Source organism: Hippoglossus stenolepis, chromosome 9, assembly GCF_022539355.2.
Source record: "Hippoglossus stenolepis isolate QCI-W04-F060 chromosome 9, HSTE1.2, whole genome shotgun sequence".
Classification (NCBI taxonomy): domain Eukaryota; kingdom Metazoa; phylum Chordata; class Actinopteri; order Pleuronectiformes; family Pleuronectidae; genus Hippoglossus; species Hippoglossus stenolepis.
In genome coordinates, this window is record NC_061491.1 from 22822197 (window position 1) to 22847883 (window position 25687).

The window sequence follows — 25687 nt, forward strand, 5'->3', positions numbered from 1 at the left end:
GGTACATAACTGAACTATGACCTGCAGAGAAACAGTAGTTTCACTTTGTGGTACAGGTTTCCAATTGTAAACAAAACAACAACAGCGTTTTCTGCGATAGTAAAAAACGACTTAACTCGTCATATGTCCGGTGTTTGACATGGGGAACAGTGAGGGTGAGCTGGAGGAGGATGACACCGAGTGGAGGAGCAGCTTCCTGGACTCAGCTCCTGCTCCTGCTGCTCCTGGTGTTCCTGCTGCTGCTGCTGCTCCGGGTAAAAAACTGAGCCCAGAAAAAGTCTTTCTAACAAGCAGAGAGAAACACAACTCAGACTATGTTCATTGTATTTACACTGTCTCATCCCCAGGCCTCATATTTCAATCCTGTTTGAGACCTGGTTCCTTCTGCAGCTTCCTCGTGCTTCAGCTATATTCAATACAGTTTCAGTCAAGTTCAAACATTCAGATTTCTACATCACCAAAATGTATTGAGAAGTAAATTATTTCCCACAATAGTTGCAAATGATTAGTCGATAAATAGATGAGTTGAAAGAAAGAGTCAGACTGAATAGATTTGAATACTTGCCTCAGTCTTGTTTAGAGCAATATAAAGGGTGGCATCACTTCTTGTAATTTATTAACCTACCTTGTTTGGTTGTTGCAATAACTCAGGAATCTGTTTCGGTTTGGTACAAATCTCAAACCTGTATTTCCAGTTTCTTTTATATTTGTTCGAATAGTGAAGTCATAGTGAATGAATGTCTTTGGGTTTGGCCCAAACAAGCACTGTGAAGACATCACCTTTTGTTCTGTGGAAGTGTGTTTAAAGTCTTGCAGTCCGACATCCCACATTCTCATACACCATTTCCAGGTGTTTGTCTAAGAACATTAAACTAATTTAAGTAGATGCAACCTCTGTACCAAGGGTTAGGGTTAGTATTTGCCATTTCCCCTCAAAATAATAATTGAAATGAAAATATGTGCTGATTAATTTTCTCTTCAACACGGTGAGGAAGATTTCTAGAGCTTTCTAAAGCCTTTCCGCTCACTTGTTTCTGGAGCTTTTGCTCTCAGGGAGGTTCTATAAGCAAGGAAAAATGTTTACAGCAAGTCCTTCTTACTTTCTTACTAATTATATTTTTAAATCATGTTGTTTATCAATACCGTGTCCTCATCACAGTCTCTAACTAACTCTGTTTCAGGTCCAAGCCTGAATAAGCCATCAGCAGCGACCTCTGCACACAGAGTCATTCTGCATTTTGACCTGGACTGCTTCTACGCTCAGGTGGAAATGATCAGAAACCCAGCACTGAGAGAAGTCCCTTTAGGTAAACTGATGGAATAGAATACAAGTTGTCAGGTGTGTTTCTACTGAAGCTCAGAATAATCTTGTTTCTCATGTCGTCAGGTATCCAGCAGAAATACATCATAGTCACCTGCAACTATGTGGCAAGAGACCTGGGTCTCACCAAACTGATGTCTGTGGTTGATGCGAAGGAGAAATGTCCTCAGCTGGTGCTGGTTAAAGGAGAAGACTTGACACACTACAGAGAAATGTCCTATAAGGTGACAGGTGAGCAAGGCAACAACATCACAAGTAAAGCTGTACTCTACTCTGTTCTAATAATAACTGGAGTGTTTGGTAAAGTAGTATGACGTTTATTTTTTAACATGTTTAGAGTTAGGTTGTCAGTGATGCTCTCATCTGGAGAATTGTCCAGAGTGACACACTCTTTCTGTACAACCTTTATTTATTTGCTCATTTACAGAGACATTATAATAACCCACAGATTAATGCAACAAGCTCATACTTTGTAAAAAGATATTTTGGGAAGTGAAGTGGATGATTCCTTTAGCTAACAGCAGGTGTATTTTCTCATTGCTCAACTCTCTTTACCTCTATCGTCCTCTCTCCAGAGCTCCTGTCGTCCTACTGTCCACTTGTCGAGAGGCTTGGATTTGATGAAAACTTCATGGACGTCACAGAGATGGTAGAAAGACGGCTAATGCAGACGCCAGACCTGAACAACTTTTCATTTACAGGACACGTCTACAACCATGTCAGTAAGTCACATATGTGCCTCTGGTGTGTTGCAATCAATCGTTGTACATCTGGCTCATGGTAAACAGGAAGTCAGTTATGAAGAACGCTAGGAAGCTAAAATATTTACATTTCACTTTCAGTTTCCCTTTTACACAAAATGTTCCTCAGATCATATTAATGTCGGACTATCTATTCCTGCTCAGGTGCAAATGTTAAAGCCAGTGACCACCCGAGGATGGCTTTAGGTTCACACATTGCAGCAGAGCTGAGAGAAGCCATCCACAGCAAACTGGGTCTGACTGGCTGTGCTGGCATTGCCACAAACAAGCTCCTGGCCAAACTGGTGTCTGGCGCCTTCAAACCCAATCAGCAGACAACGCTGCTGCCGGAAAACCTCTGCGACATCATAGGCTCCCTGAGCAGTCTCCGCAAAGTACCAGGTATATATGTTAGACTTAACAGTAACTCCAAAAATTAGTTATTAATCAGCAGAAATGACGTCTTGCAAACCAGACCACAAAGAGACAGAACCATCGAAGAAGCCACCAAAAGAACACAAATAAATGGAAAACAAACCCAAAGAGATTCCAAACATTCAGTCAATTTGTAGTTGGTTTGTGTCTCTTTCAGTCTCGACGTCTTGCCGGTATATAGGGAGATTAAGGGGCCTTTTACAAACCAATGCACAGGAGCACATTGTCTCATAATACATCCATGGCTGTGCTACTTAAATATTTTCCCATCTGACCCACATCACTCATGTCAATAATTCCTGATGCTGAATTTGTGGTCTCGTCATGTCATCTTAGGGATAGGTCACCAAACTGCCAAAAGACTTCAAGCCCTGGGATTGGTCAGCATCCAAGACCTACAGAGCTTCCCATTGAAAGACTTGGTGAGCGAGTTTGGAGGTCCCAGTGCTCAGCGCTTGAAGAATCTGGTCATTGCCGTAGATGACTCCCCTGTCACCCCTACTGGGCCCCCTCAGGTAGGCCAGGATATCCAGAGTATCTACTTGAGGGGGTGTTTTACTGGGAATTAATCAAGGGAGCCAACAAATGAGTAAACAAAATACCATCAAGTAAAAATCTATCTCATTAAAACGATAAAGCGCTAAATTTGAATAAGTGGAAATTGCAGAAACTCATTCATTCATTGTTTCCGGTTGTATTACTAGAAATGTAGGTTGCAGCTTTTTGTTGGAATATGTCCGATACTAGGGAAAAAATTCTGCATATCTTGAAAGTGAAACAATAAATAGCAGCAGTGAAAATGTTTATGTTTTACCACGATCTTTATGTTTCAGTCTCTCAGTGATGAAGACTCGTTCAAAAAAATGTCATCAACTAAAGATGTTTTGCATAAGATTCAACAGCTCCTGAGCAGTCTGGTGGAAAGGTCAGGACCAGTTTCTCCTCCCTTTAATCAAACTGTGGTGTTTTATGCTTGAGCCACTGAATCTAACCTTTATCACCTGTTGGAAAACTAGGATGAACAAAGACGGAAGGCAGCCTCAAACCTTCCGGCTCACCATCCGCAAATACTCGCCAACCAACAAGTGGTTCAGCCGCGAGAGCCGACAGTGTCCGATCCCCAACCACATCGGCCAGAAGATCCCCTCTGGTAGGCTGTTGCAAAAAGTCAGTTCTGTCCATCCTGAGAGGATTTATAAATCCTTTTCTGTAATGTCTCTATAGGCAGCAGAGATGATGCTGTGCTCCAGCTGGTCCCATTGGCCATGAAGCTCTTCCACAAGATGGTGGACAGCAACGCCGCCTTCCACCTCACCCTCATCAACGTGTGCTTCAGTAACCTGCAGACCAGGGGAGCAGCCGTCAGCGGAAAGGGTTCCATAACATCTTTCTTCTCACATGGCACTTCTCCGAGAAAAACACAGACCAGCTCGTCACAAAGTCAGGTGACGTACAGCAGATAACTAATCTCCCATGTTTTCATCAGGGTGTGAAAGGTTTTAAGAAGCATTAAAATCCTTATACCCAAAAAAAGGCTTTAGAAGATTGTAAAAAGTATTAAATATTTTCTCTTGGCTGCTGTTGGCAGTAACGTTTGCTAGAAAAGGTTTGTGTCTGATTTCAAGCATCTTGGTGATGCACCAGTAAACTAAAGGTGACGTTGTTGTGATATTTTTCGATTTTCAATTAATCCGTTAATAATTCTTTCTAATAACCAGTTTTTTTTTGGTCAATGAAAAGTCAATAAATAGTGAAAAATCTGAAAGGAACATAACAACGTGTAGGTTTTTTTCAGATGCAACAATATGTCATGTTTAAATATCACAAACTATATAGCTCATTGACTTTTGATGGTTTGATTGGATTGATGATTGAAGATTAGATTTGATTAGACAGAACTTTATTGATCAACACATCGGGGTCACAAGCATAAATGTTTGGTAAATACTTTCTCGTGATAACAAAATGAAAGTCTTGGGAGTGTTGCTTGGACAAAACAAGTGATTCGATGGTATAATCAAGTGCTGCAGGCATTGATTAAACTATTTTTGAAATTTTTAAGTCACTTGATTGATTATAAAAGAAAAAAATAATCAAACTGTCAATTGATAATAAAAATAATTGAGTGTCAGCCCTACAATGATTATTTGTAATTGGCTAATCCATGAATCCTTTTCTTATTTACTTAACATTACATTACGTCTGCAGACTTTTCCCTTCTTAGAAAAAGTGAGTATTCTGAATTTCCTGGAATCATTTGTGCTCCTCCTTTTTTCCCTTTCCAGCAGAATGATTCCTCTCAGGCAGCGGACAGTCACTGCATGGATCATCAGTTCAGCATGCACAACATGGTTATACAACCCACCTCACCAATGGCGGTAACCACAGAAAGCCCTTCCAGCTACGAGGCAGCATTACATGGATCCAAATGGAAACAAAGCTCTGTTGTTGCTGTTAAAGACCCTCCACTTCAGACAGGATGCAGCACAGCAAGGTCAGACTCTGACGAAACAAGCAACACCGGGACTCATCGATTGCCCCCGAATGTTGACCCAGAAGTGTTCGAGCTTCTCCCTGAGGATATCCAGGTGGAACTGTTGTCTCCTGCCTACGTAAACTCTTTTCCCAGCACTTCTGCGAGCTCCTCAGCACCAGCCACAGTCCCTGATGTCCCCCACATCCAAAAATCCCCATCACCAGAACCTTCACGGCCCTTTACAGAAAATATTGAAGGGACCGTAAACGAATTGGATCCTTCTTGCAGAGCGACCACAGTGAATCATCAGAGGCCTCTGGCCACAAGTGCATTTCTAGTAAAGGAAGAAGGGAGACCGTCATTCCTTGGGTCTTCTGACTGCAAATTCCCGGTAAATGTGGACCCTGAGGTTTTTTCCGAGCTTCCGCCGGATGTTCAACGGGAGCTGATGTCTGAATGGAAGCAGCAGAAGCCGGTGCTGAAGACCCCATCATCCAGGAAACCAGGGAGAATGACCAAAGACAGAAAGGCTGCAGGGAAAGGAGGTCAGGCAAACAGTCTGTTAAAGTATTTCAAACCCACTTAGAGAACAGAACACCTGACAAGTTACCGCTGCTAAAGATCGTTTATGACAATGTTGATAATCAAAAATGTTATTTTTCTATTTTAATTTAAGATTTATTTTCTTGTTCCTTGTTCTGAAGATATAGGGTGAAGGGTTAGGGGAAAAAATAAAAAAATAAAAGAAACTTTGTCTAATTTGGTGAGGCTTTTTGTTTTTTGGTGACACGACCACAGGTCTCATGAAAAAGTACATGATGTGTACAGTAAACTAATAGAACATTGGTTTAAAAGTAAAAGAAAATAAGACACAGTAGAAGTGGGGAGGAAGAGTGGTTTCACACCACATCAGCATTACTGACACAATTAATTGAGGAATTACTGAATGGAATGTAACAGCCTCATAAACGACTCTTAACTGAGGCTCCACTTACAAGCAGCAGCTTTCAGCAGCGTCTCAACAGTAGTTGAATGTTCTACAAAGAGCCAGTAAGTGGACTTTGAGTTGAAAACAACTGTTGCCAAAGTCGAGAATTATTGTTTTTGCTCCAACGATGACTTCGATTAACACGTTTGATAATCCCAACAATAAAAACTAAAAAGCTTGAGTGTGACCAGGCTGGTATTTATTTCAGGTTTTTATGTTTTTTCTTTCATCCACCGTATGTCTGTGTTCATGTGCTGATTTTTGCAGACTCAGCACTTATTTTTGTAAAATAAAGATGTATTGTTTTTAACGATTAATATTGATTTCCAACCACCAACAAGCAGTCGGACTTGCTGTGCTTTAAACACTATTTGTTTAATCTCCTTTCACTCTATTATTTTACTTCCCTAAACATGGGGCAAAGTAAATCATACAATTTTAAAGCAGCCTAAATTAAGACTTAAGCTTTAGGTTAATTTGTTTTTCTACAGTTTTTAAACTGTCTAGAGAATAAGGATTACTTCACTGAGCTTCAAGAAGTAGGACCTAAGTCTTAGTTGGCCGATTTCCAGCAGAATCCACAGAGGCACACATTATTCAACTAACCCTTTTTTTTTTTTTAGTCCTCATGAAAAATACCAGAAAACACAAGGTCTGTAAGCACTCCCCCCCCCCGCTCGGGTCCTGCTGCCCTCAGACCCCTCCCAAGGATCACATGTAAGAAGGGAGGAAGTTCCAGGATCTACTATGTGCCATCGCATCATGATAGGGATTATTTGGAATAATCAGGACGAGCTGCGTAAACTGAATGGACATTGGCTGCAGATAAACTGGTGAGGAACTTTCTTTGCTTTCTGTTACACCGTCATGTTTTGCAAAAGAAAGCTGTTGTGTTTGGAGTGTGGTGTGTTTTTGCCAGTGTTCCTCGTGGAGATGTGTTTTGTCAGGTAAATGCTCACTGCTGTAGGTCAGAGAGTTGATTGCTCAGACCCTCCTCACTCTGCTGGTTGCAAAGAATCCAACACCATTAATCACACACATGGGAAATGACTTCAGACATCACAGTGGTGTCCCATCATCCTGTCACTGCTGAGTGACAGTGAACATTTACTGAATGTACTCATATACCCCAACACTATGCCAGCAAGTAGGATTTTTAATATATTGTAAATTGTATGACTCAGGGCTGTTAGTTACATGAGAGCTCTGAACCATCCCTGACAGAACCAATCTGATTTCCACGCTTCTTTTATTGGTTTGCTAAGTGTAACCAAAGCATTGCAGAGGCCTGACTGGCGTCCATACAGTGGTGAGCTCTCTGCCAGTAGACCTATAAGTCAATAAAAGGAGTTCTGTCTGCCAAACGGGCTTTTTTTTGTTTTTTTTGCTCAGCTAAGTCAGAGCAAAACTGGAGAGGCACTTGACTGCTCATGTGGAAACCAGCTCCAGTCATGTGCTGCTCCCTCTGTGATCAGTGCCTAATGAGCGGGGAGTTGTGACGTCTTGCTCTGCCTGTGAGATGCTCCTGCACCCTCAGACTGAAAACTGCAGCTTAGGTGGAAAGAATTTCCCCTTTCTTTTCTAGTTAACTCGCCCAATACGCAAGGCCGGATTACTGATGGGGCAACTGCCAACAGTCCTTAATTCACACTGACCTCAGAAAACCCCAGGATCATATTTTATTCTGCATTATTTGATTAAGGGCAATTTTGTTGACATCCGGGAAGTAAAATCTAGAAGTGGGCAAATTTCTACTCTGCCTATCCAATTGGTCAACTATCTTCTGTGCTATCTGAATCTGGACTGGGTTCAAAGTCAATACATTCAAATGTTAGTTTCTGTTTCACCAACAGTGCAAAATCGAACATATAGTTTCATAGAAACTAGAGGAGCATGTTCAAGTGTTTTTTTGGCATCTTGATTAAAAACCGACTTTCATAATTAATTAGATATCAAAGCAGTTGACAATTTATTTCACTAAGTTGATGAATTGATTAATCACCTGATAATTTCTGCTCCAAAGTATTTGTTGTATTCTTGGTGCCTTAGATAATAATTGTACAATGGGTGGTCATTATAGGGGCCCAACAGCAAATGTTTGCCCTGGGACCCCCTCTGAGGTAAATCAGGCCCTGCCCAAAAGCATATAAAGCCTAACAAACGTGAAAGTTCTCTTAACTATTACAGTTTGCAAACTTTTGTACTGAGAGTTCAATTCTGTGGCAGGTTGAGCACTCATCCGCACGATGGCTGACTGGGACTATGACTATCTGATCAAGCTGCTGGCTCTCGGCGACTCTGGGGTGGGGAAGACCACCTTCCTCTACCGGTACACCGACAACCAGTTCAACCGCAAGTTCACAACCACAGTGGGCATCGACTTCAGGGAAAAGAGAGTGGTGAGTGATGCCTAATGTGATCCGACAAGGTCTTCATCGTCAGATCACCAGTGAAATAACATCTTATTATAGCTTTTGGATTCAAATCTTTTGTGGGTTTTTTCAGATATACACAGGGACGGGTGCTGATGGGACGACTGAGAGGAACTTCAAAGTCCACCTTCAGCTCTGGGACACAGCAGGACAAGAAAGGTACATTTCATTCTAGGTTCAAGTTCAATTTTACATGATAAACATGTTGATTTAAACACTTCATGGAGGAGGTGAACATGTCCTCCTTCGGTGACACCTAGTGGTAATGTTGCTGCATAGCCAAATTGAATTTGCATAATGGTCTGTAACCTGTTCGACTTCCAGGGAAAGAACGGTTACAGACCAGACCAACAAGCAACAAAACATGTGATGCAGCACAGAGAGGAAAATCCTGGCTTTTATGTAAAATGTACCATCCAGTTTGCTCGATTACAGAATAGACAGAACCTCCAAATCAGTGAGAGCCATTTCAAATTTGAATGAAAAGTTGAATGTCCTGAATTCTTTTTGATTCGTTTGATCACTTTTTATTTAGGTTGAGCTAGTTTTATATATAGTGTATGGTTTTACCTTTATATGGTTTTGTGAAATAGTAGAAGAAGAAAAAAGAGTTCCACTACACAAGTTAGTTATTTGTTTTTCTTATTATTGTGAAAAACAAATCTTTGGTCAAACAGTCTGAGGACATCACAGGCAGTAAAAAGTAAATATTTCCCCCTTAAATGATGAAATGTGTAAAGTAGCATAAAAAAAGCTTCAGTACAGTACAAGTACCTCAAATTTTAATGAAGTACAGTACCAAGTAAAAGTACTTAATTACTTTCCATGAGTGTCTTTACAAAATATCATGTCAATGCATTAATCGGTTGCTGAGATATTTAAGTCTGGACTAAATGTTGGACTGAACAACCTCAGCATAGTGATAAATCACACATAAAAGCTTCACATAGAGGTTGTGTGTGCGTTGTGTGTGTTTTCAGATTCCGCAGCCTCACTACAGCTTTCTTCCGAGACGCCATGGGCTTCCTGCTGATGTTTGACTTGACCAATCAGCAAAGTTTCCTCAACGTCAGGAACTGGATGAGTATGTGTCATCTCAGCAGCTTCCTCCGCCTCAGATCAATACTCCTTTTCCATCAATGTCTCCTCTCCTGTTGCTGCTAAGAGCCGAATGCAAAGTCGCCTGATTCCAGTGTTAAAATGTTGACTCTTCTGAACTTGAGTCTTGAGTTCACTCATCGTGCCAGTTTATTATTGGCAATAAATGGGTCTAAATAACTTCTCTGTGTTGGAGCAGGTCAGCTACAGGCCAACGCGTACTGTGATAGTCCAGATATCGTGTTGGTGGGCACCAAGGCCGACCAGCGAGATTTACGGGATGTTCATGCCAGACAGGCCAAAGATCTGGCCGACAGATATGGGTGAGGCTTTAAGATCCTACTTTACTTCTATCACCAGTTCACCACAGGATGGTGCTGGTGAGCTTTTTCCCACACATTCTGCTTTGTTCTTTTGCTCTGGATCAGGTGATTCAACAGGCAGTTCCCAACCTGTAGGATGAGGCTCTCGAACATCAGCCTCGAGGGTCAAGAGATTAATAGATATGCTATAAAAGCTATTTTCTTACCTTTTAATTTTAGCTTCATCAGTAACAGACCCTCTGGTACATGTGAAAATATTCCTGACCTCACTATTTGAAAATGTTCCTAACTGTAACATTTTCAGTGCTGGCCTTAATGGCGTCTGGTATTAGCACCTAAAGCTTCCTCCACCACTCCCTAAACGACTCCTCTCTCTTTCCGTTTCCCTCAGCATCCCCTACTTTGAGACGAGTGCAGTGACGGGCGTTGACGTGGACCAGGCAGTGACCACCCTGCTGGGCCTGGTGATGAAGAGGATGGAGCAGAGCACGTACGTGGGCCCCAGCTCAGAACCCAACGGTATCCCCTCCGTCAGCCACGACGTGCAGGAGGCTCGTGTCTGGAGGACGTGTGCTTGTTGATCTCAAACACCGGCAGTCACTGTTTTCACGTCTGCTCCGAGTGACGCTGTAGCTTGAGAAGCTGCTGGTTTACGGAGCTTGACTAAGGTGCCTGCTATAGGTAAGACAGAAGATCAGCTGTAATTCTACAAAAATATGATTTATACTATGAAAAATATCCCATTTCACTGAAAGCAATACAGTTAGGACAGTGTAAATCCTCCCTGTAATATTATCTATTTGCAGCCTGTGCATCGTTAAGTGAGGGTGAGGAAGGAGGGGATGAGTACTGTTTATGATGGGATGTTTTACCAGGGTATCATCAGGTCTTAAGAAGCAATAAATTCCACTTTCAATTCCACTTTCCACTTAAAAATTGAAGTTGTAAGATTTTACTTACAAAGGTATTCAATTCAATTAACCTGAATAAATTAATCATTTGTAATTGGTTAATTCGTCCATTTATTATGTGTATCCAGGTCTCATTGAGTAAAGTGAGAATATCATTGTATTTATTGTTATATTCTGCTGGGGTGTAAAGAAATATAATTTATATATCCCCACTGGTTTTCCATCATATTATTTTTTATTCTCTTACTGGCTTGACAATGAAAATGTATTAAATTGGACTGTATCATATTTTAAAAAGTATTGAATAGACTCCGATTCAACTTGATGAACCCTGTTTAAAAACACCCGGTGATTGTGATTCAGCAAGAAAATCGAAATCATCCACAAATGAGTCATATCAGAGAAAAATACCGTTTTTATTTGACACATTGAGGCATTGATGGAAGGAGTAATGCAGGCACATAATGTATATTTACCATGGAGTATAATCGAAAAACATTGAAGACATGTTTACATTTCATATATGAACGACCAAGATAGCACAGTCCCTTACATGAGTTATGACTTTTATACGACATGTACATAAGCAGCCAAGCTTTTTTATGCGTTATGGAAGAAAGTCGCCATGCAGATTGAACACAACTACAATAATGTTAAAGGGTTGTTGTGGGGTCCTGTATAGTGCTGCATTTGGAATAAAGACAGTTTATGTTAAGATTATGTTTGTCACTGTCTGGTCATTTTTAAAAGTAACGCACAGAAAGATACGCTGTTGTTCTGACTGGAATTACAATCCCCATCTGTTGACACACATTGTTCAAAAATTCAAGAGAAACTTTTAGGAGAAGGAAAAACGTCCAGCATTCACGTCAGCGGCAGTGAATTTTTCAAAACGAGTCAAGCTACAAGAGAACATTCATGGAGTCACATATAAATTCCACTATACGTTACTTTGGCTGAAACGGGGAAAAAAAAGTTTCAAATCATTTTTCTGTGCCACAAAAAGCAGAAATTCAATATTTTGAAAAATGAAACAATCAATTTATTCTACAACAATACTCTGTGTGAGTCGTCTAAACACATGGTCTTTGGTGTGCATATATAACATTCCTAATGAGGGGACAAAATTAAACTATGACATCAATTAAATGGCCTAAATTCAGCTATTCGTACCATGTGTGTGTTGGTGGCGGTTGTGGTGACTGCACTGTGATTCAGAGATGAGACACGGAAGTTTACTATCTGATGTGTTCGTCTTGCCTCGGGAGACAGACAGAATAAACGCTCTGTGCGGGACACGGTGGCGGGCAAATGCTCGCCACGCCAAATTCTGATCGAGCACAAAAGCGCACACTTCATCTTCAAAAGTGCCGATGACTGCATTGCTCTGTGTGTTAGACCTAAGCCTGAATTTGCGACGAGGATCAAGCACAATGCTGCAGAGCCATGAGACGGTCATGTGGGCCAGCTTTCACCGCTCGGGCCCCCGCTCGTCCTCAACCCCACCAACACCAGTCTGCTTCAGTCTGGTGCGATGGGGTGGAGCTTTTTTTTGTTCAAGACCCTAGATTATCTACACTTATAAAAAATAAAGCTGTTCATTTTTAAGTTGATCTGTAGAGGTTTTGGTCCCATGTGGAATAGAGCAGTAGGTTTCCTTTTTTTTAGCTTTCAAATGTCTGTCATACAAAGACACTGGTGATATTTCAATACACCATCAGGAATACAAACAATCGCAAAGAACTCAAATTTGCCCTCAAAACAAGCTTCAAAAAGGTCGTATAAAACTAGCCTAAAAGATTCGTTAGTGCCTCGCATGCAATGTCGTTTAAATGGATCATGCTTTTTTAAATTTATTTTTTAAAGATGCAGCATTTCAATCCTTTTTATATTGGGATCTATATGGTTATATGATGAGTTGACAGCTTTCCCCAGTCAAAAAAAAGCCCAATATTAAATAGAGTATTATTGAAATAGTGGTAAACCTCAAGATCAGTTAGTAGTAAATGACTGAATAAACTGTGTCCAAGATGTTAGTGATGTTTCAGCCACGCTAGCGCAGGGTCACAGGTCACAAGGTGCTCGTATTATAGTCGCCTTCCCCTCAAACCTCACATTTTTTGGGATAAACTGCCAAATTGCACTCGTTTCCTTGGACAGTTACTTGAATTTACTGAGTGGGGATTTAAGCACCGAGAAATTAAAACGGGTTTCACCACACAGAATATCTGTTATGTATTAGTAACACCCACTTAACAGCCAGGTTGCTTAGATAACGGAACGAGCAACTAGCAAAAGACCTGTTAAGCATGATGAGACGATGGCGCGAGAAAATTTGGTTGACCTGTCGCTCATCAAAGTATTTAACTTAAACATTTGAAATTGCATTTCACAAAGAAATAACGCAATTAGCTCAAATTATGGAATTTTATGTGCGTAACGTTACACTAAATAGCTAAAGCAGTCAGGTTAACATAATTAGATTTGCCACTAATGTGCATGAATGCTACAGAACATGCAAACGTCTCTATGTATGCATATATAGATAAAACAAAGTCTTTTCAAACTACTTTTGCAAAGACAGTTGTTTGCATTTGGAGGTTCTATTGCTTACGTTGCATTATGCTTACATTATTGAAGTCTTTACTAGCGAAGATGTTGGCTTTTAAAGGGAAAAAACACTTCTTCTTGCGAGAGTCATTTGAGAAAATCATGTCTGTACATTCAGTGAAGCCCGGAGACCAAAGGTCACAAAATCAGCAGCGCTAAAGCTCGCTAACATTTTAAATCTTGTTTGATTCGTCTATACAAAAAACAAAAACGTGTTCAAAAGTGACAATTAGTGGTTTTAGGATTGTGTTAATTTGTTGGAGAGAATCAGCGACTCCCTGAAGTTTTGTCGTCACCATGAAGTCACAACTTGATTTAGTTTGAAAGTCGTTAGAAGTTCGTTAGAGTTTAGTAAAGATTTGACACAAAAACTTAGGAGCAGATTTACAAATAGCCAGAAAAAGCTCGGCCCCAGTTTGTGGCTCTCATGTTTTGCCATTACATCACCGATACTAAACCTTTGAAGAATAGATACTGTTCAAACTTTGACAAACGTGAAGGTCATTTAATGGAACCTAATTACTGCTGTAAAGAAAGTTACTCCAGACTCCTCAGACACACAATAAATAAATAAATACATATTTGTGCAACATGAACCAAATTTGAAGAATTCAACATTATTGATAGTTATTTTTATTATTATTATGATAAATTGTCAAACTAAGTAATGTATGAAGGCAGAAAATAAGAGTAGCAACTTCGGAAACTGGTAAAAGAAATGTTATTGTTATTATTATAATTATTATTACTGTGCTACAGTGTCTGGAAACCACTTTCAGAGCAACAGCAAGTGTTGTTAAATGACGTATTAGGTTTTTCAAAGGTTGCCAGGTATTTATTGGTTCTATAATTTAACTCGCGTGACTTTAATGTAACCGCTAGCGTGGCTATTCAGCTGTTAGGACATATATTTCAACTCTTAAAATCTTGTTCTCAGAACCTAATGTAGGTTGATACCACTTTCTTTAATTCTGTATTGTAATGACAACATACTTTCTGTCCATGAATTTATGGCTTTTAGTTGGAATGTTGATTATTATTCCCAAAATTGGTGTGGACGGTCAAACTTTCTGCAGATAATAAAACACACACACGTATATGTGTGTGTGTGTGTGTGTGTGTGTGTGTGTGTGTGTGTGTGTGTGTGTGTGTGTGTGTGCGTGTGTGTGTGTGTGCGTGCGTAGTCTTGTAAACAAATCTTCACACCTCATGGGGAAAAGGCCTGAAAAACAGGAACGGCACCTCTCTGAGGCGTTGAATCTGATTCCAAAAAAACACTGATCTAACTCCTTCCCTGAGATTAGGCAGTGATTTCAGTGTATTGATTTTCAGAACTGTTGTAATAGGTGATTAATCAGTCAATACTGAATAAACACAACTGGATGGTTTGACTACTTCCGACTCTACAGCTAAATCCCCTGCAGACTCCAGTCAAAAACAGACATCTGCTCTGTTCGAGCCGGTAAGCCACAGCCAGCAGACATGCAGAGGGGAGTAATGAAGGCAAGTGAGCAGCATTAAAAAAAATCCTAACTGTACTGAACACAACCACATCCTGAATGAGATGTGGGATCTACATCCGGAGTGAGTCTGACATCGTCATGTGAAGCTACAACGTGATGTGTGTTTGTAGGATGAAGTTGTCATAAATGACGTCAACACTTATCATGCACTGTGGGACACAACAGAAGAGTGAACTGAGCCGATGTATCTGGGTCACGGCCTCTGGAGTCGACTCGGAGAACATCCAACACCATGTCTAAGGTGTGCAGTGTGTCAGGCTGAGTCTGGTCACACCTTCCCTGTGAAGCTTGTAGAGCAGCTTGAACTCGCTGGGCAGCTGGTGGGTCTCCTGCCACTTGGTGGTGAATTTGGTCCCTTTCTTGTCGTAGTAGTGGTAAGGCAGATCGTTGCCCGTGTTGGGGTCCCAGCCGAAGGGCCAGAAGCCGTAGAGGTGGATCTCGTCGCACATGGCGTAAGCCAGCGTGTACATGAGGATTCCAGTGCTGAGACGTTTGGGAGAGAGGCTTTTAGTCTTCCAGTATCTGTGAAGGAACAGACAAGTTAGTTGGTCACAAGAAGAAATTACATTCTGACACTTCTGCTTTTACAAAGTGCAGATTATCCTTATTAATTCATCACCTTTTAACAAAAGCTCACCATGAAGCAAATGTTACAGTAGCTTAGGGAAGTTAATGACGCGATTGATTCTCAGTTTAATTCACTTATTGTTGAGAAAGCTGGTTTCATATCCTACTAACAACCTTAGTTCTGTTCAGAATACATTTTCAGGTTTGTGAAACACAGTTATTTCATAGTAGAAAATGGTGCTCGGAGATCCTCTGGTTCCACTGGTATTTTCTCCACAATTGCCAACATTAAGAACAATACTGTAAAGTAAAACTGCTAACTCAATATCTTTATAATAACTGAAATGACCTTGTGTACCTGAAAATGGTCATTTAATAAACCCAAAGTTAATTATCACCCAACTCTGCAACATACAGAGCATTTCTTTCAGTTTATTTTTTAGCTTCTTCTCTGGCTCAAAACTTTACTGATTTACAGCATCTTTATCTTTGTTGTCATAAAAGTAGCCAAATGTGATATAATGATCCTTAAAGTACTGAAATCCGCCTGTAAATGTCAAAGTTTTTCATTGCTGCGTGTAAACGAATGATACTGTAGCTGCAGCCTTGATAAAACTTTCCATTTAGATTCTTTTGCCACTTCAATTGTGCACGAATGGTCGATCGGATCAAAGCTCTTACTTGTTGACATCGTGCATGATGTTTCCAGGCCAGGCCAGTTTGACCTTCAGTTGACCCTTGTGCTCCACAAAGAAGTCCACCAGGGTCCTGGTCACTGTGGCTGAGGTATGGAGGAAGAAGGCCGGGATCCACAGGATGGCGCCCTCTAGCTTCTTCAGGTTGAGGAAGAAGTTATTCCTGTCTTGGATGGTCAGCAGGTTGTTGTAGTACCTCTCCAGGATGCTGGGGTTGAAGGTGGTCAGGTTGGTCTTCTTGCCCACGTCCTTGGAGTAGACCTCCGTGGGGGCGAAGTTGCAGCGGAAGACGAAGTCGGCCTGGTCGATTTCTGGGCCGCAGTGGCTGCCCGTCAGGATGCCGCTGTTTCCCACCACCGCACACACACTGTAGTGCTTGTTGAGGACGGGGGAGGCATCTGGGAGCAGGGATTTGAAGTTGTTGCTGATGGAGAAGACGTACTTGTGGCTGGAGTAGTCAAAGTGCATCAGCTGTCCGACACGCACGCTGTTCTTCGTGAGGGAGAAGTTGTTGGGAATGTCGATGTAGCTGAAGATATCTTTCCTGAAAGAAAGAAAAAACACTCTAAAAGTAAAGAGACACAGCTTCATATTGTGGGCATGTTATATGTTTTATTTCTGAACATTAGTGAAAATCAAAACAAGCGACATCTAAACAAACAATCTAATTTTCAGTTGTCAAATTGTAAATAATTTACCAATAATTTCGAATGATTTCCAGAAATATTTGCAACTATTCTGATGTATCAATTAAATCCAATTTTAAGCAAAAATGACAAATGAGAAGATTTTCTGTTTTATATCACAGTATATAAATGTAATATTTTGGGAGTGGGATTGATTTATATGAAGATGTCATCTTGAAGTCGGGGAAATTGGGATCTTTTAAAAACTGTATTTGATAGATGAGAAGAATTCTTGATTAATTGATTAAATAACACATAGAATCATCTATAATAAAATATTTGTTGTTGCCGGCTGAGGACCCAGGCTTAGTGCTGCTGCAACTTGTAATTTTGTGTGATTTAGTTTACATGATATATCTTTGTGTACTGTTTTGTGTTGTTTATTACACAATGTACTGTTCTCCTTTGGCCCAAGAATAACTTCCCTATAGGGACAATAAGTCAGATTTGATTTGATTTGATGTTCAGGCTCAAGTCATGTGCTTTTTCCTTTGTTTAAATAAACAAGCAGCAAAATCTATTAATTTTTGATGACTGCACACTGATGCATTATTTATTAAGGCAGCCACTAACTTACATTACACATTAATCCGCCAATTACTTTCTCTATTAATCAGTTATTTGCTTTGTCTATAAAATATACAAAACCTGTGAACAACAACAAGCATCAAACCTCACCATGTTTTTCATTTTTGCTTGAGAAACATTGATTTTTCAAATAAAAAATAGTTCACAGTCTAATCGTTGCAGCGCTAATCTGTTTATTCTGGTTAATTTCTTTAGTTAACAAACTATTTGACTGTCTTTCTACATCAGTTCTTTTCATTTGCCTTCATGGTTTCATAATCACCAGTAACAGTCCACGTGAAACATGACAAATTCTTGAGAAGTGAAATCATGAAGTTGAACAAATGTCTTTTCTGTCTTCATAGTTTAACTAGTGTGACGATTCTGAGGCGTTTTACAATAAACCCCCTTAAACTTGCTGACAGCTACAGAGCCCAGTTTATCAAGCTTCGACAGAGCAAACCCCAAAAACACCAGATACACTCTAGAAAAAAAAAGAAATTTGAAAATCTCTTGCCTCAGCTGAGAAAAAGCCGTCTTGTTGAACTTCCACTTGGCAGATTTTCCTTGCAGCTCTTCATTTAGTGCATTGGTTAACGGGATGAAGGACGGGTCCAGGAAATTCAAAGCGAACTGGGACCTGAAAACAACAATGTCATGTTTATGTGACAAATTTAAAACACACATCATCAACATTTATTGTAGCAGATCCAGTGGGTTAATGAAAGATTTTGCAACAATTCATAAACAACAATTTTATAACCCACTCTCTATTTATTTAAATGGGAATTTAATGACTGCATCGAATTCAAAAAGCTGACAGTGGTGGAGGAACGACAGTTTGGATATATGTCTGTTGAAAAAATGAAAGTCACGCATTCTAAATTGTAGTATTGGCATCAAAATGCATTTAGCCTCTGTTGTGTACTTTAGTTTGTTCAGTGATGAAAGAAGTACTGTTTGATAAATACTACAGTTTGAAGTAAAGATCAAGCATTTGTGCTTTTTACTCCAGAAAATGACAAACAGATCATTATAATCTACTAGATGTAGTAAAAGTACATATTTACTATGCAGAATGAGCCATTTCAAAATACAACTGTGTTATAATTATTGATGCGTTCGTGTGCTCATCACTTTAATGTTGCAGCAGGGAAAGGTAGAGCTCATTTTAATTACTATATAAACTGTACTGTACTATAAACCTGTGAATTTGTTTGAGAAAATTATATATAAGTACCACAGTGCAAGTTAAATGTCATGAATGTAACTTTGTACTTAAGTAAAAGTACAAGTAAAGGATATACTAAAGTACAAACGATACAAGTAGCTTACTCTACTCTAATTTGCAGTAAATGTAAATGTACTTCATTATTTTCTGTTTATAAGATGATCACATGTGTCTTAATCTACAAATGATCAGTATCGATTAGTATATATTAATAATATCAAACCCAATTATGTAAATCAACAAATTTAATTCATAACACAGCATCATCATTTATGAATATTGATTTTTAAATATAAATGTAAATAAAAACGTAACACCCCAAAAGGTTGAATATAATATTTCCCTTTGAAGTATTAAGCAGCATAACATGGAAATACTCTAGTGCCTCAGATACTAAGTGAAGTACTCAGTTACTCTCCACCACAGTCTGTTCAGCTGGATTTATTATTTATTGAGGTGTATCTTTATATATATATTCTGCAGTCTGAGTCCAGGGCTTCAGCAGCAGCACCCTGGACAGCTCAGAGTTCCACAAACCACGATGCACAACAGCCCAGATTCACGGTAAAGTGACGCGTAAAGCTCGTGCGTCGGGATCCAGGCCACAAACTCCCGGTGTTTACATTGACACCGAACCACCACTCACCGAAACCCTGCGTGGAACATAATCCGCGGGCCTCCCATGTAGTACTTGGAGGAGGCGAAGAGGCTGTCTTTCCTCAGGGACACGTAGCTGATGAGGGACAGGATGAGCACGGCGACGCACAGGATAACCAGACCCAGGGCCTTGGCGATGCGGACCATCTTGGGAGCGTTTTCATTCCCTGTACGTATCTGCAGCGAGGCGTTGGCCTATGTTGTCTTCGCCGGGGCCGCTGCCGCTGCCCGCCCGCAAGATACAGACACACCACTGGGGCTCATCGGCTCATGGAATCGGAGAAAATGGACGTGCTGGTGCTGGTGGGTTGTTGTTGCTTGTCTTTCTGTTGCTGCTGCTGCTGCATGGTGGTGACGATGCTCGGTCCTCTCTCATTCCTCCGTCTGCCCCCCGGACACCAGACTGATGCTGCTGCCGCCGCTGCTGCTCTCCTCCAGGCGGCCGCTGCAATCAGGGAGATGGAGCAGACATGCGTGTCACCACATCACACACACACACACACACACGCACAGATTTCACAAATGACTGATGAGCCGAGAAAAAAAGGAAAATACATAAAAAAATATACAAAACAAATGAAAAAAACGTGAAAACACTGTAAAGATATTTTAAAAGCTATAAACAATAATAGAAAAATGCATCAAATAAATAGAGGAAGGTCAAAAAGTTCAATATTGACATATGGATCGGTTCAGGGCGGGGCTGTGATTGTGTTAAAGAGGTTTGAGGCTGATTGGACAATGCACAGAGGAGTTATAATAAATCCCTGTTTTTTGGCGAATCATCAAACTTTGACGCCACGCCACGGTAAGACCGTGTGGCGTACACTAAAAAATCATGGTAGTTTTTATCTCCATGTTGTTGAAATGACACTCACCGAATTTAAAGTTGATCTGATGAAAGCTCTGGGAGGAGTTTGTCAAAATACAACATGTGTAAATGTCAAAAATGGCGACTTAATTCAAAATGGCTGACTTCTCTTTTTGGTCTAGCATTACGATCAAATAGGGTTTTTTGTTAATAATGAAATGACACATGCTATTCAGATATATTGCCACGCCCATTCCTTAAAACCATATGAATGTCTTCAGGGAGGGGCTGTTATTACACACATGTAGTTTGAGGGAGATTGAACAATGTGCACTGAAGTTACAGCAATTTCGTGTGTCACGGCGACACGTTGAAATTTGACGCCACGCCACTAACACGGTGTTCGACAAAAACTCACAGTTTCCATAAGACGTCATCATCAATGTCTTGAGGTCTTGATCTGATGAAAGCTCTAACAGGAGTTCGTTAAAATACACAGCGTGTAAAACGGCCAAAATGTCCACTAAATCCAAAATGGCCGACTTCCTGATGCGTTCATTTAATTGGTGCCAATGACTTTTTTTTTTGTCTGGTCATGATCCACGTGTGAACCGAATTTCGTGAAGATCGGTTAAACCAGACAGAATTGCTGCGTTTTAGGGGGTGCTGTTGAGCCATTTGGCCACGCCCATTTCGAATTACTCCAGAATACCTACATTTTCATCAGGCCTGGACAAACCATCCCCAGCTGGATTCTAGTTTTGTCCCCACAGAAAGCCTATGACATAGACTTAAATTCATTTCAGGAAGACAATTAATCTCCAACCTGAACCACTGCCCAAAAATCTACTTCCCCACAGCCTCTGTCCCCAGTAGGACAAGCCGTACCCAATGTACTACTTTTCAGTCTGAAATGTGTCCGCAAAAAGGTTCTTTGACACTCACACCCACACACCGTTGCGCCGGGCTTTTGTGCAGCTCTCAGCATAATGGAAAGCTTGTGCGGTAATAAATCTAACGGGATAGAAACAGAGATGGGAGAGGCTTAAAAACAGGAAACATCTGAAACAATCAAATCCCTGAATCTGTGACCTCTGCCCTTTAATCTGTGCGTTTAGGGAGCGGTAGAAAGTACATCTACTCATGAAAATGTGAGGTATTTCTATTTTACCAGAGTACTTTCATTTTATGCTACCCTATAATATCCAGTTTGAAGGCACTGGTCTGGGAAGGGTCCATGAACCTAACGCTTTAACACTCTAACCTCTGTAGGGATGTGACGCTGAATGAGGACGACCATTGTGACGAGTTAATGAATCAAAAATATGTATAATAATAAAATGAGGTATGTAAAATAACTATTGATGACAAAGAAAAGAAAAAAAACAAGAGGTAGATAAAAAAAAACCGATATGTTTATTTGGATGGATTCTTTCTGACCTTTCCAACAAATTTCACATTACATATCCAAGTACAACACACATTAAGCTGTGTTCACAAAACATACATTTTTTTCTTCTTTTTTACAAGTTATGTACATTTTTTTTTTTAACGTTTTTTACAGTAAGCTTATCTTGGTAAACATGAACATCCATTTATAATCACTTATATCAATGTATCCATGCATAATCAGTCTGATATTGTAATACTGAAATGTCAGAAATGTCACATTAAAATTGTGTATGTGCGTAAATAAACACACATTTGCCGAGTACTTTCTCCACAGTTTACGTATGGCATGGAGTATAAAAAACTGATTTAAAAAGATAGTGGGTGAGTGAGTGTGTTAGCTGGTATTCAACTGGGATGACATTGTTCCATGTGCTTCACTCTTTTTCCTGGAATGTGTCGATTTCGGACACAAGCAAAATGAAAACGTGTTAGAAAAAGATGTTGAGATGTTTTTGCCATCAAGCTGCCAAGATATTGCACATTTCCATTTTGCAGTATTAGGATATGTTTTCTTTATGCATTAAACAAACCAACGATAAACTGAATCAACACAGGCACTTAATCAAAACCTGGCACACATGTTTTTACATATATTATGACACGTGATACACAGGTTTGCTCTGGACCATGGTGAGCCCCTTAAATTAGCTACTGTTTAGGTGATTGACACTTTCGGCGCAATTGCAAATTGAGGACTCGTCACTTTCTGCATTTGGGAAAGGAAGAGGGGAAGAAGGCTCCTTCGCCGTCACTTCCTGGCGAGCCGAACGGAGTGTCTTCTCCGCCGCTCATGTCCTCACAGGAGTCCTCACTGCGGGAGAAGAGGAGGTCAATGATAAATAATACTGAGCTGAAATGCAAAATAAATACCCTAATAAATTCTGGTTTATAACACTGGTTTTGAAATTGTTGTAAAATTCCTATAGGTGATGAGTTGACCATCTCTCTGGAGCAGAGCCACCACTCAGTTGGTCCCTGTTAAACCACAACAACCACAGTCTACTAGCTGTGCTACAGTGGTGTTACCGTTTTCTTTCACCCATAAACAATCTTTTTTCTAAATACAAACATAGAAACCAGAAAAACCGCCACACTGGTCATTCTAATCTTTGCTGAATTAGCATTAACTCGTTACAACTGATCTGATTTGCTGCTGGTGATATTTCTTTGTTTTAACCAGCAACAGCTACAGTCAGTTGAAAATAAGAAGCAGCTATAATTTTCTTTATGCCAGTTATCAGGACCCAGTTGTTCACCTCTCACTCTCATCCCAGCTGCCCTCAGGAATAGTTGGCAGACCAGGGACACTGAAGTGATTGGCCTGAAGATTTTGTGCGGTTCTTCTGGACACAATCCAAACCAGCTTCTTGTTGTCTGGTTTGTTACATTCACTCGAGTGGTACTCGGTCATGCACTTGGCGACAAGCTCCTTCCAGTGGAGCAGCTCGCTGTCACTAATCTGTGAAGAAGGCAAACAGGAAACATCTGAGAGGCAGCAGACAGAAATAGTCTTGGAAAATATGCTGTCATCAACAAGTAATGTGTTGTTTTCATTCATGACCTAAATGTGCACTTGATCAGGCAGTGACATCGTCTTTCTACATGTGAATTCCAACACAAATGTGTATAATGTGGAGCTAAGAAATGCAAGAAATCCTATTAGTAAATTGTTTACGGCCTCGGTTGTTTGCGTAAAAACTGTTTTCTTCTTTGATCGTATCTTACAGTTCTGAACAACAGGTTGGTAACAGTGTCTCGTAATCTGTGACATGTTTCACTAAATGCAAACATTTGATGAGGTAAAGAACAATGATTACTTCTAACAGAATCAGAGGGTGCAGCCTTAGGCGAGCTCTGCCCTTTTCATACCTTTAGATGTCTTTGGAATTGCTGGACAATCTTTGACAAGGCAGTGGACTGGAGGGCTTCGAACTCCTGAGCAATGAGCGACAGCGCCAGCACTGATGACTGTGGAGGAGGAAAAACAGCAGATTATGAAGCTCTGCAGCTCAAAATGGATGCTGCTATGATGAGAAATTGTTGCCCGGGAACAATTCTTACTTTTGCTTTAGAGAAAACAAGTTGGCATAAGCAGGCTTTTAGCTGGGCTTCCAGGCTCCCAATGCTTGGGATCTCCTCCCTTAAAATATAGAGGGAATCCTGATGTGATCCACCAGTACAAACCTCATAGAGCAGAATCTATTTGACCAACTCCATGCAAGTTGAAGCAGTGCATCACAAAAAGTAAGGCAAAGAAAGACAAGGGAATGTTTACCTTCCAGCAGACAGGGTTGTGAAGGCCGAGTAGTAGAGGTGTAGAAAGGTTAAGGCTGTCACTGCGTTGGACTCCACACTGAGCTTCTCGGAGATGATCTTCTCCATGCGACAGAGGTCTGACACAGTGAACTTGCTTTGGCTGATGCGAATGAGTTCGTGTGTGGGTGAGACATTGCTCTCCTCCTCCACCATTTTGGATGCAATGTGAAGACAGCAGACTCCAATACAGGGCAAGTGTTTGGGCTGAACCTGTCACAATAACACAACAGCTAGAGGTGTGAGTCAGTGTCTCATGAGGTCAAACGGGACTGTTGTTTGTGACACTCGTGATGGGAACGTGATACAAGAAAACACAATATACAGATTTATGTTGTAAAGATTTTACATTTGATAAAACACCAACCTTCATGATGGCGAGGAATCTGTCAAGCAAATTGACAGCTTGAACAAAAGTGTGGGTGCTGTAGCCAAAGAAACTGGTCAGGCCCCACAGCTCCTCCACTCGGGTGTCTCTGCATTTAGCAGACACTCCACTGGGTTTCTGAAAATGAAGCATTGCATACTAAATGTACAACTATTATGATTATATGAACTGTTGCTGCTGTCGTTAATAACATCTTTACATCCATAATTATCACTCTTATGGTTTTCATTGTCGGTCAGAGCTGAAACATGATGGTAGACAACTGTTCCTGGTCTCTCTCTCCCCCTCCACCCTATCTCTCTCTCTTCTTTCCAATTTTTCTCTGGTCACCCCAAACCGGTCGAGACTTGGTTCTCGAAGTTCCTTCCAGTTAATCAGGGAGTTTTTTCTCTCCACAGTTGCCAATTGTGGGAATTGTTTCTGTATAATTTTTGACCATCTATGTAAATTGCCTTGATATTCTGCATATTATGATTTGGCACTATACAAATTGAATTGAATTAGTGGAAATAGCATATGTATAAAAGCAAATGTACATTCCTGCCCAGACAGCAAAGAAAAAAAGAGTAGAAGTGTGTCAGTGGGTTACCTCTGTGGAGGCCGACTCCATCAGCTTCAGGCCAGTCTCTCTGGGAAGAAAGTTGTACTCCTTGGCACAGCAGGACTTCAGCTCCTTCAAGAGCAAGCCGTCAATGGCGTGAAGATCCCTCATCCTGGAAAACCACATGTTTCAGGGGTTCTGCGTTGTGACTTAAAACAAAACCCCACAACAACAAGTCTCCCTACCAGTGAGGGGAAGGGAAATATGGCCTCTTGAAACCACACCTACTGGGTGTCAGGTGTCACAGGGAGACACACACACACACACACACACACACACACACACACACACACACACACACACACACACACACACACACACACACACACACACACACACACACACACACACAAAACCAAACCTACAACTCGACTAAATATGCTGGGGCTAAAATGTTTTGGCAATAATAAAATGAAAGGTTATGTTGACAGAAGGTTGAACTGCATACAAATGTCATCTGAGCAACAGAGACCACACCAACTAATCAGTAATAGCAATGATAAAGATTAAATCAATCGATGACAAAGGTTGAATCGCTCAGTCACAGGTGTTTTTTAACCTCGATTCGACTCTTGTGAATGTGAATGGAAACAAACTCCATTAGAAACCTAAAGGCGTCTTAAAAACAAGCAACCCCCCAGTGGAAGCTAACCCAGCTAGCATGCTAACGCAAATCAACAAAGCGGCTCGTCTCACCTCGTCCAGAAGCCGCCGGGGAGCAGGAGTGAGAAATCAGCGCTGCGACCCGATCACACTCCTCACTTCTTCATGTTTTCATTTTCACGACGACAACACCGCGGAAAAACCGAGACGATCCCCGCTGAGAGCGCACGGAGGGTCCGTGTCGGAGGGTCCGCCCTGG

At 40.8% G+C, this 25687-nt stretch overlaps 4 protein-coding genes across 5 annotated transcripts; 2 read left to right on the top strand and 2 right to left on the bottom strand.

Annotated features, from left to right (window-relative positions):
- poli (polymerase (DNA directed) iota) lies at positions 1-6141 on the top strand. Of its 2 annotated transcripts, none has more exons than XM_047341216.1 (10): positions 1-254; positions 1182-1307; positions 1388-1552; positions 1897-2043; positions 2227-2463; positions 2833-3011; positions 3330-3421; positions 3513-3646; positions 3721-3941; positions 4782-6141. In XM_047341216.1, exons 1-10 carry the CDS (start codon positions 140-142, stop codon positions 5556-5558), a joined length of 2193 nt encoding a protein of 730 aa, XP_047197172.1. In that variant the 5' UTR covers positions 1-139; the 3' UTR covers positions 5559-6141. The 2 variants fall into 2 exon arrangements, with proteins under 2 accessions (XP_047197172.1, XP_047197173.1); XM_047341217.1 differs by having other exon boundaries at positions 4785-6141.
- Positions 6142-6274: 133 nt separating this feature from the next.
- LOC124852374 (ras-related protein Rab-27B-like) lies at positions 6275-11442 on the top strand. The gene is made up of 6 exons (XM_047341220.1): positions 6275-6793; positions 8187-8359; positions 8466-8551; positions 9373-9476; positions 9690-9813; positions 10205-11442. Exons 2-6 carry the CDS (start codon positions 8207-8209, stop codon positions 10392-10394), a joined length of 657 nt encoding a protein of 218 aa, XP_047197176.1. The 5' UTR covers positions 6275-6793; positions 8187-8206; the 3' UTR covers positions 10395-11442.
- Positions 11122-19770, bottom strand: LOC124852372 (sia-alpha-2,3-Gal-beta-1,4-GlcNAc-R:alpha 2,8-sialyltransferase-like). Its single transcript, XM_047341218.1, has 4 exons — positions 19250-19770; positions 17890-18012; positions 16106-16663; positions 11122-15379 (listed from the first exon to the last, which is right to left on the bottom strand). The coding sequence occupies exons 1-4, from the start codon at positions 19405-19407 to the stop codon at positions 15094-15096; spliced, it is 1125 nt and encodes a 374-aa protein (XP_047197174.1). The 5' UTR covers positions 19408-19770; the 3' UTR covers positions 11122-15093.
- A 1694-nt stretch (positions 19771-21464) lies between these two features.
- LOC124852373 (cyclin-G2-like) lies at positions 21465-25687 on the bottom strand. The gene is made up of 8 exons (XM_047341219.1): positions 25522-25687; positions 24814-24937; positions 24204-24341; positions 23799-24049; positions 23585-23663; positions 23393-23491; positions 22780-22982; positions 21465-22334 (listed from the first exon to the last, which is right to left on the bottom strand). Exons 2-8 carry the CDS (start codon positions 24934-24936, stop codon positions 22223-22225), a joined length of 1005 nt encoding a protein of 334 aa, XP_047197175.1. The 5' UTR covers position 24937; positions 25522-25687; the 3' UTR covers positions 21465-22222.

Excerpts from the sequence above, each read along its gene's own strand:
- LOC124852374 (XM_047341220.1), top strand. The coding sequence starts at position 8,207 with ATGGCTGACTGGGACTATGACTATCTGATCAAGCTGCTGGCTCTCGGC. Across the intron at positions 8,360-8,465 it reads ACTTCAGGGAAAAGAGAGTG|ATATACACAGGGACGGGTGC; the intron begins GTGAGTGATGCC and ends GGGTTTTTTCAG. Across the intron at positions 9,814-10,204 it reads GATCTGGCCGACAGATATGG|CATCCCCTACTTTGAGACGA; the intron begins GTGAGGCTTTAA and ends CGTTTCCCTCAG.
- LOC124852372 (XM_047341218.1), bottom strand. The coding sequence starts at position 19,407 with ATGGTCCGCATCGCCAAGGCCCTGGGTCTGGTTATCCTGTGCGTCGCC. Across the intron at positions 18,013-19,249 it reads ATGTTCCACGCAGGGTTTCG|GTCCCAGTTCGCTTTGAATT; the intron begins GTGAGTGGTGGT and ends TGTTGTTTTCAG. Across the intron at positions 16,664-17,889 it reads ACGGCTTTTTCTCAGCTGAG|GAAAGATATCTTCAGCTACA; the intron begins GCAAGAGATTTT and ends TCTTTCTTTCAG.
- poli (XM_047341216.1), top strand. The coding sequence starts at position 140 with ATGGGGAACAGTGAGGGTGAGCTGGAGGAGGATGACACCGAGTGGAGG. Across the intron at positions 2,044-2,226 it reads ACACGTCTACAACCATGTCA|GTGCAAATGTTAAAGCCAGT; the intron begins GTAAGTCACATA and ends ATTCCTGCTCAG. Across the intron at positions 3,422-3,512 it reads CTGAGCAGTCTGGTGGAAAG|GATGAACAAAGACGGAAGGC; the intron begins GTCAGGACCAGT and ends TTGGAAAACTAG.
- LOC124852373 (XM_047341219.1), bottom strand. The coding sequence starts at position 24,936 with ATGAGGGATCTTCACGCCATTGACGGCTTGCTCTTGAAGGAGCTGAAG. Across the intron at positions 24,342-24,813 it reads TGGAGTCGGCCTCCACAGAG|AAACCCAGTGGAGTGTCTGC; the intron begins GTAACCCACTGA and ends CTTCATTTTCAG. Across the intron at positions 22,983-23,392 it reads AATTCCAAAGACATCTAAAG|ATTAGTGACAGCGAGCTGCT; the intron begins GTATGAAAAGGG and ends CCTTCTTCACAG.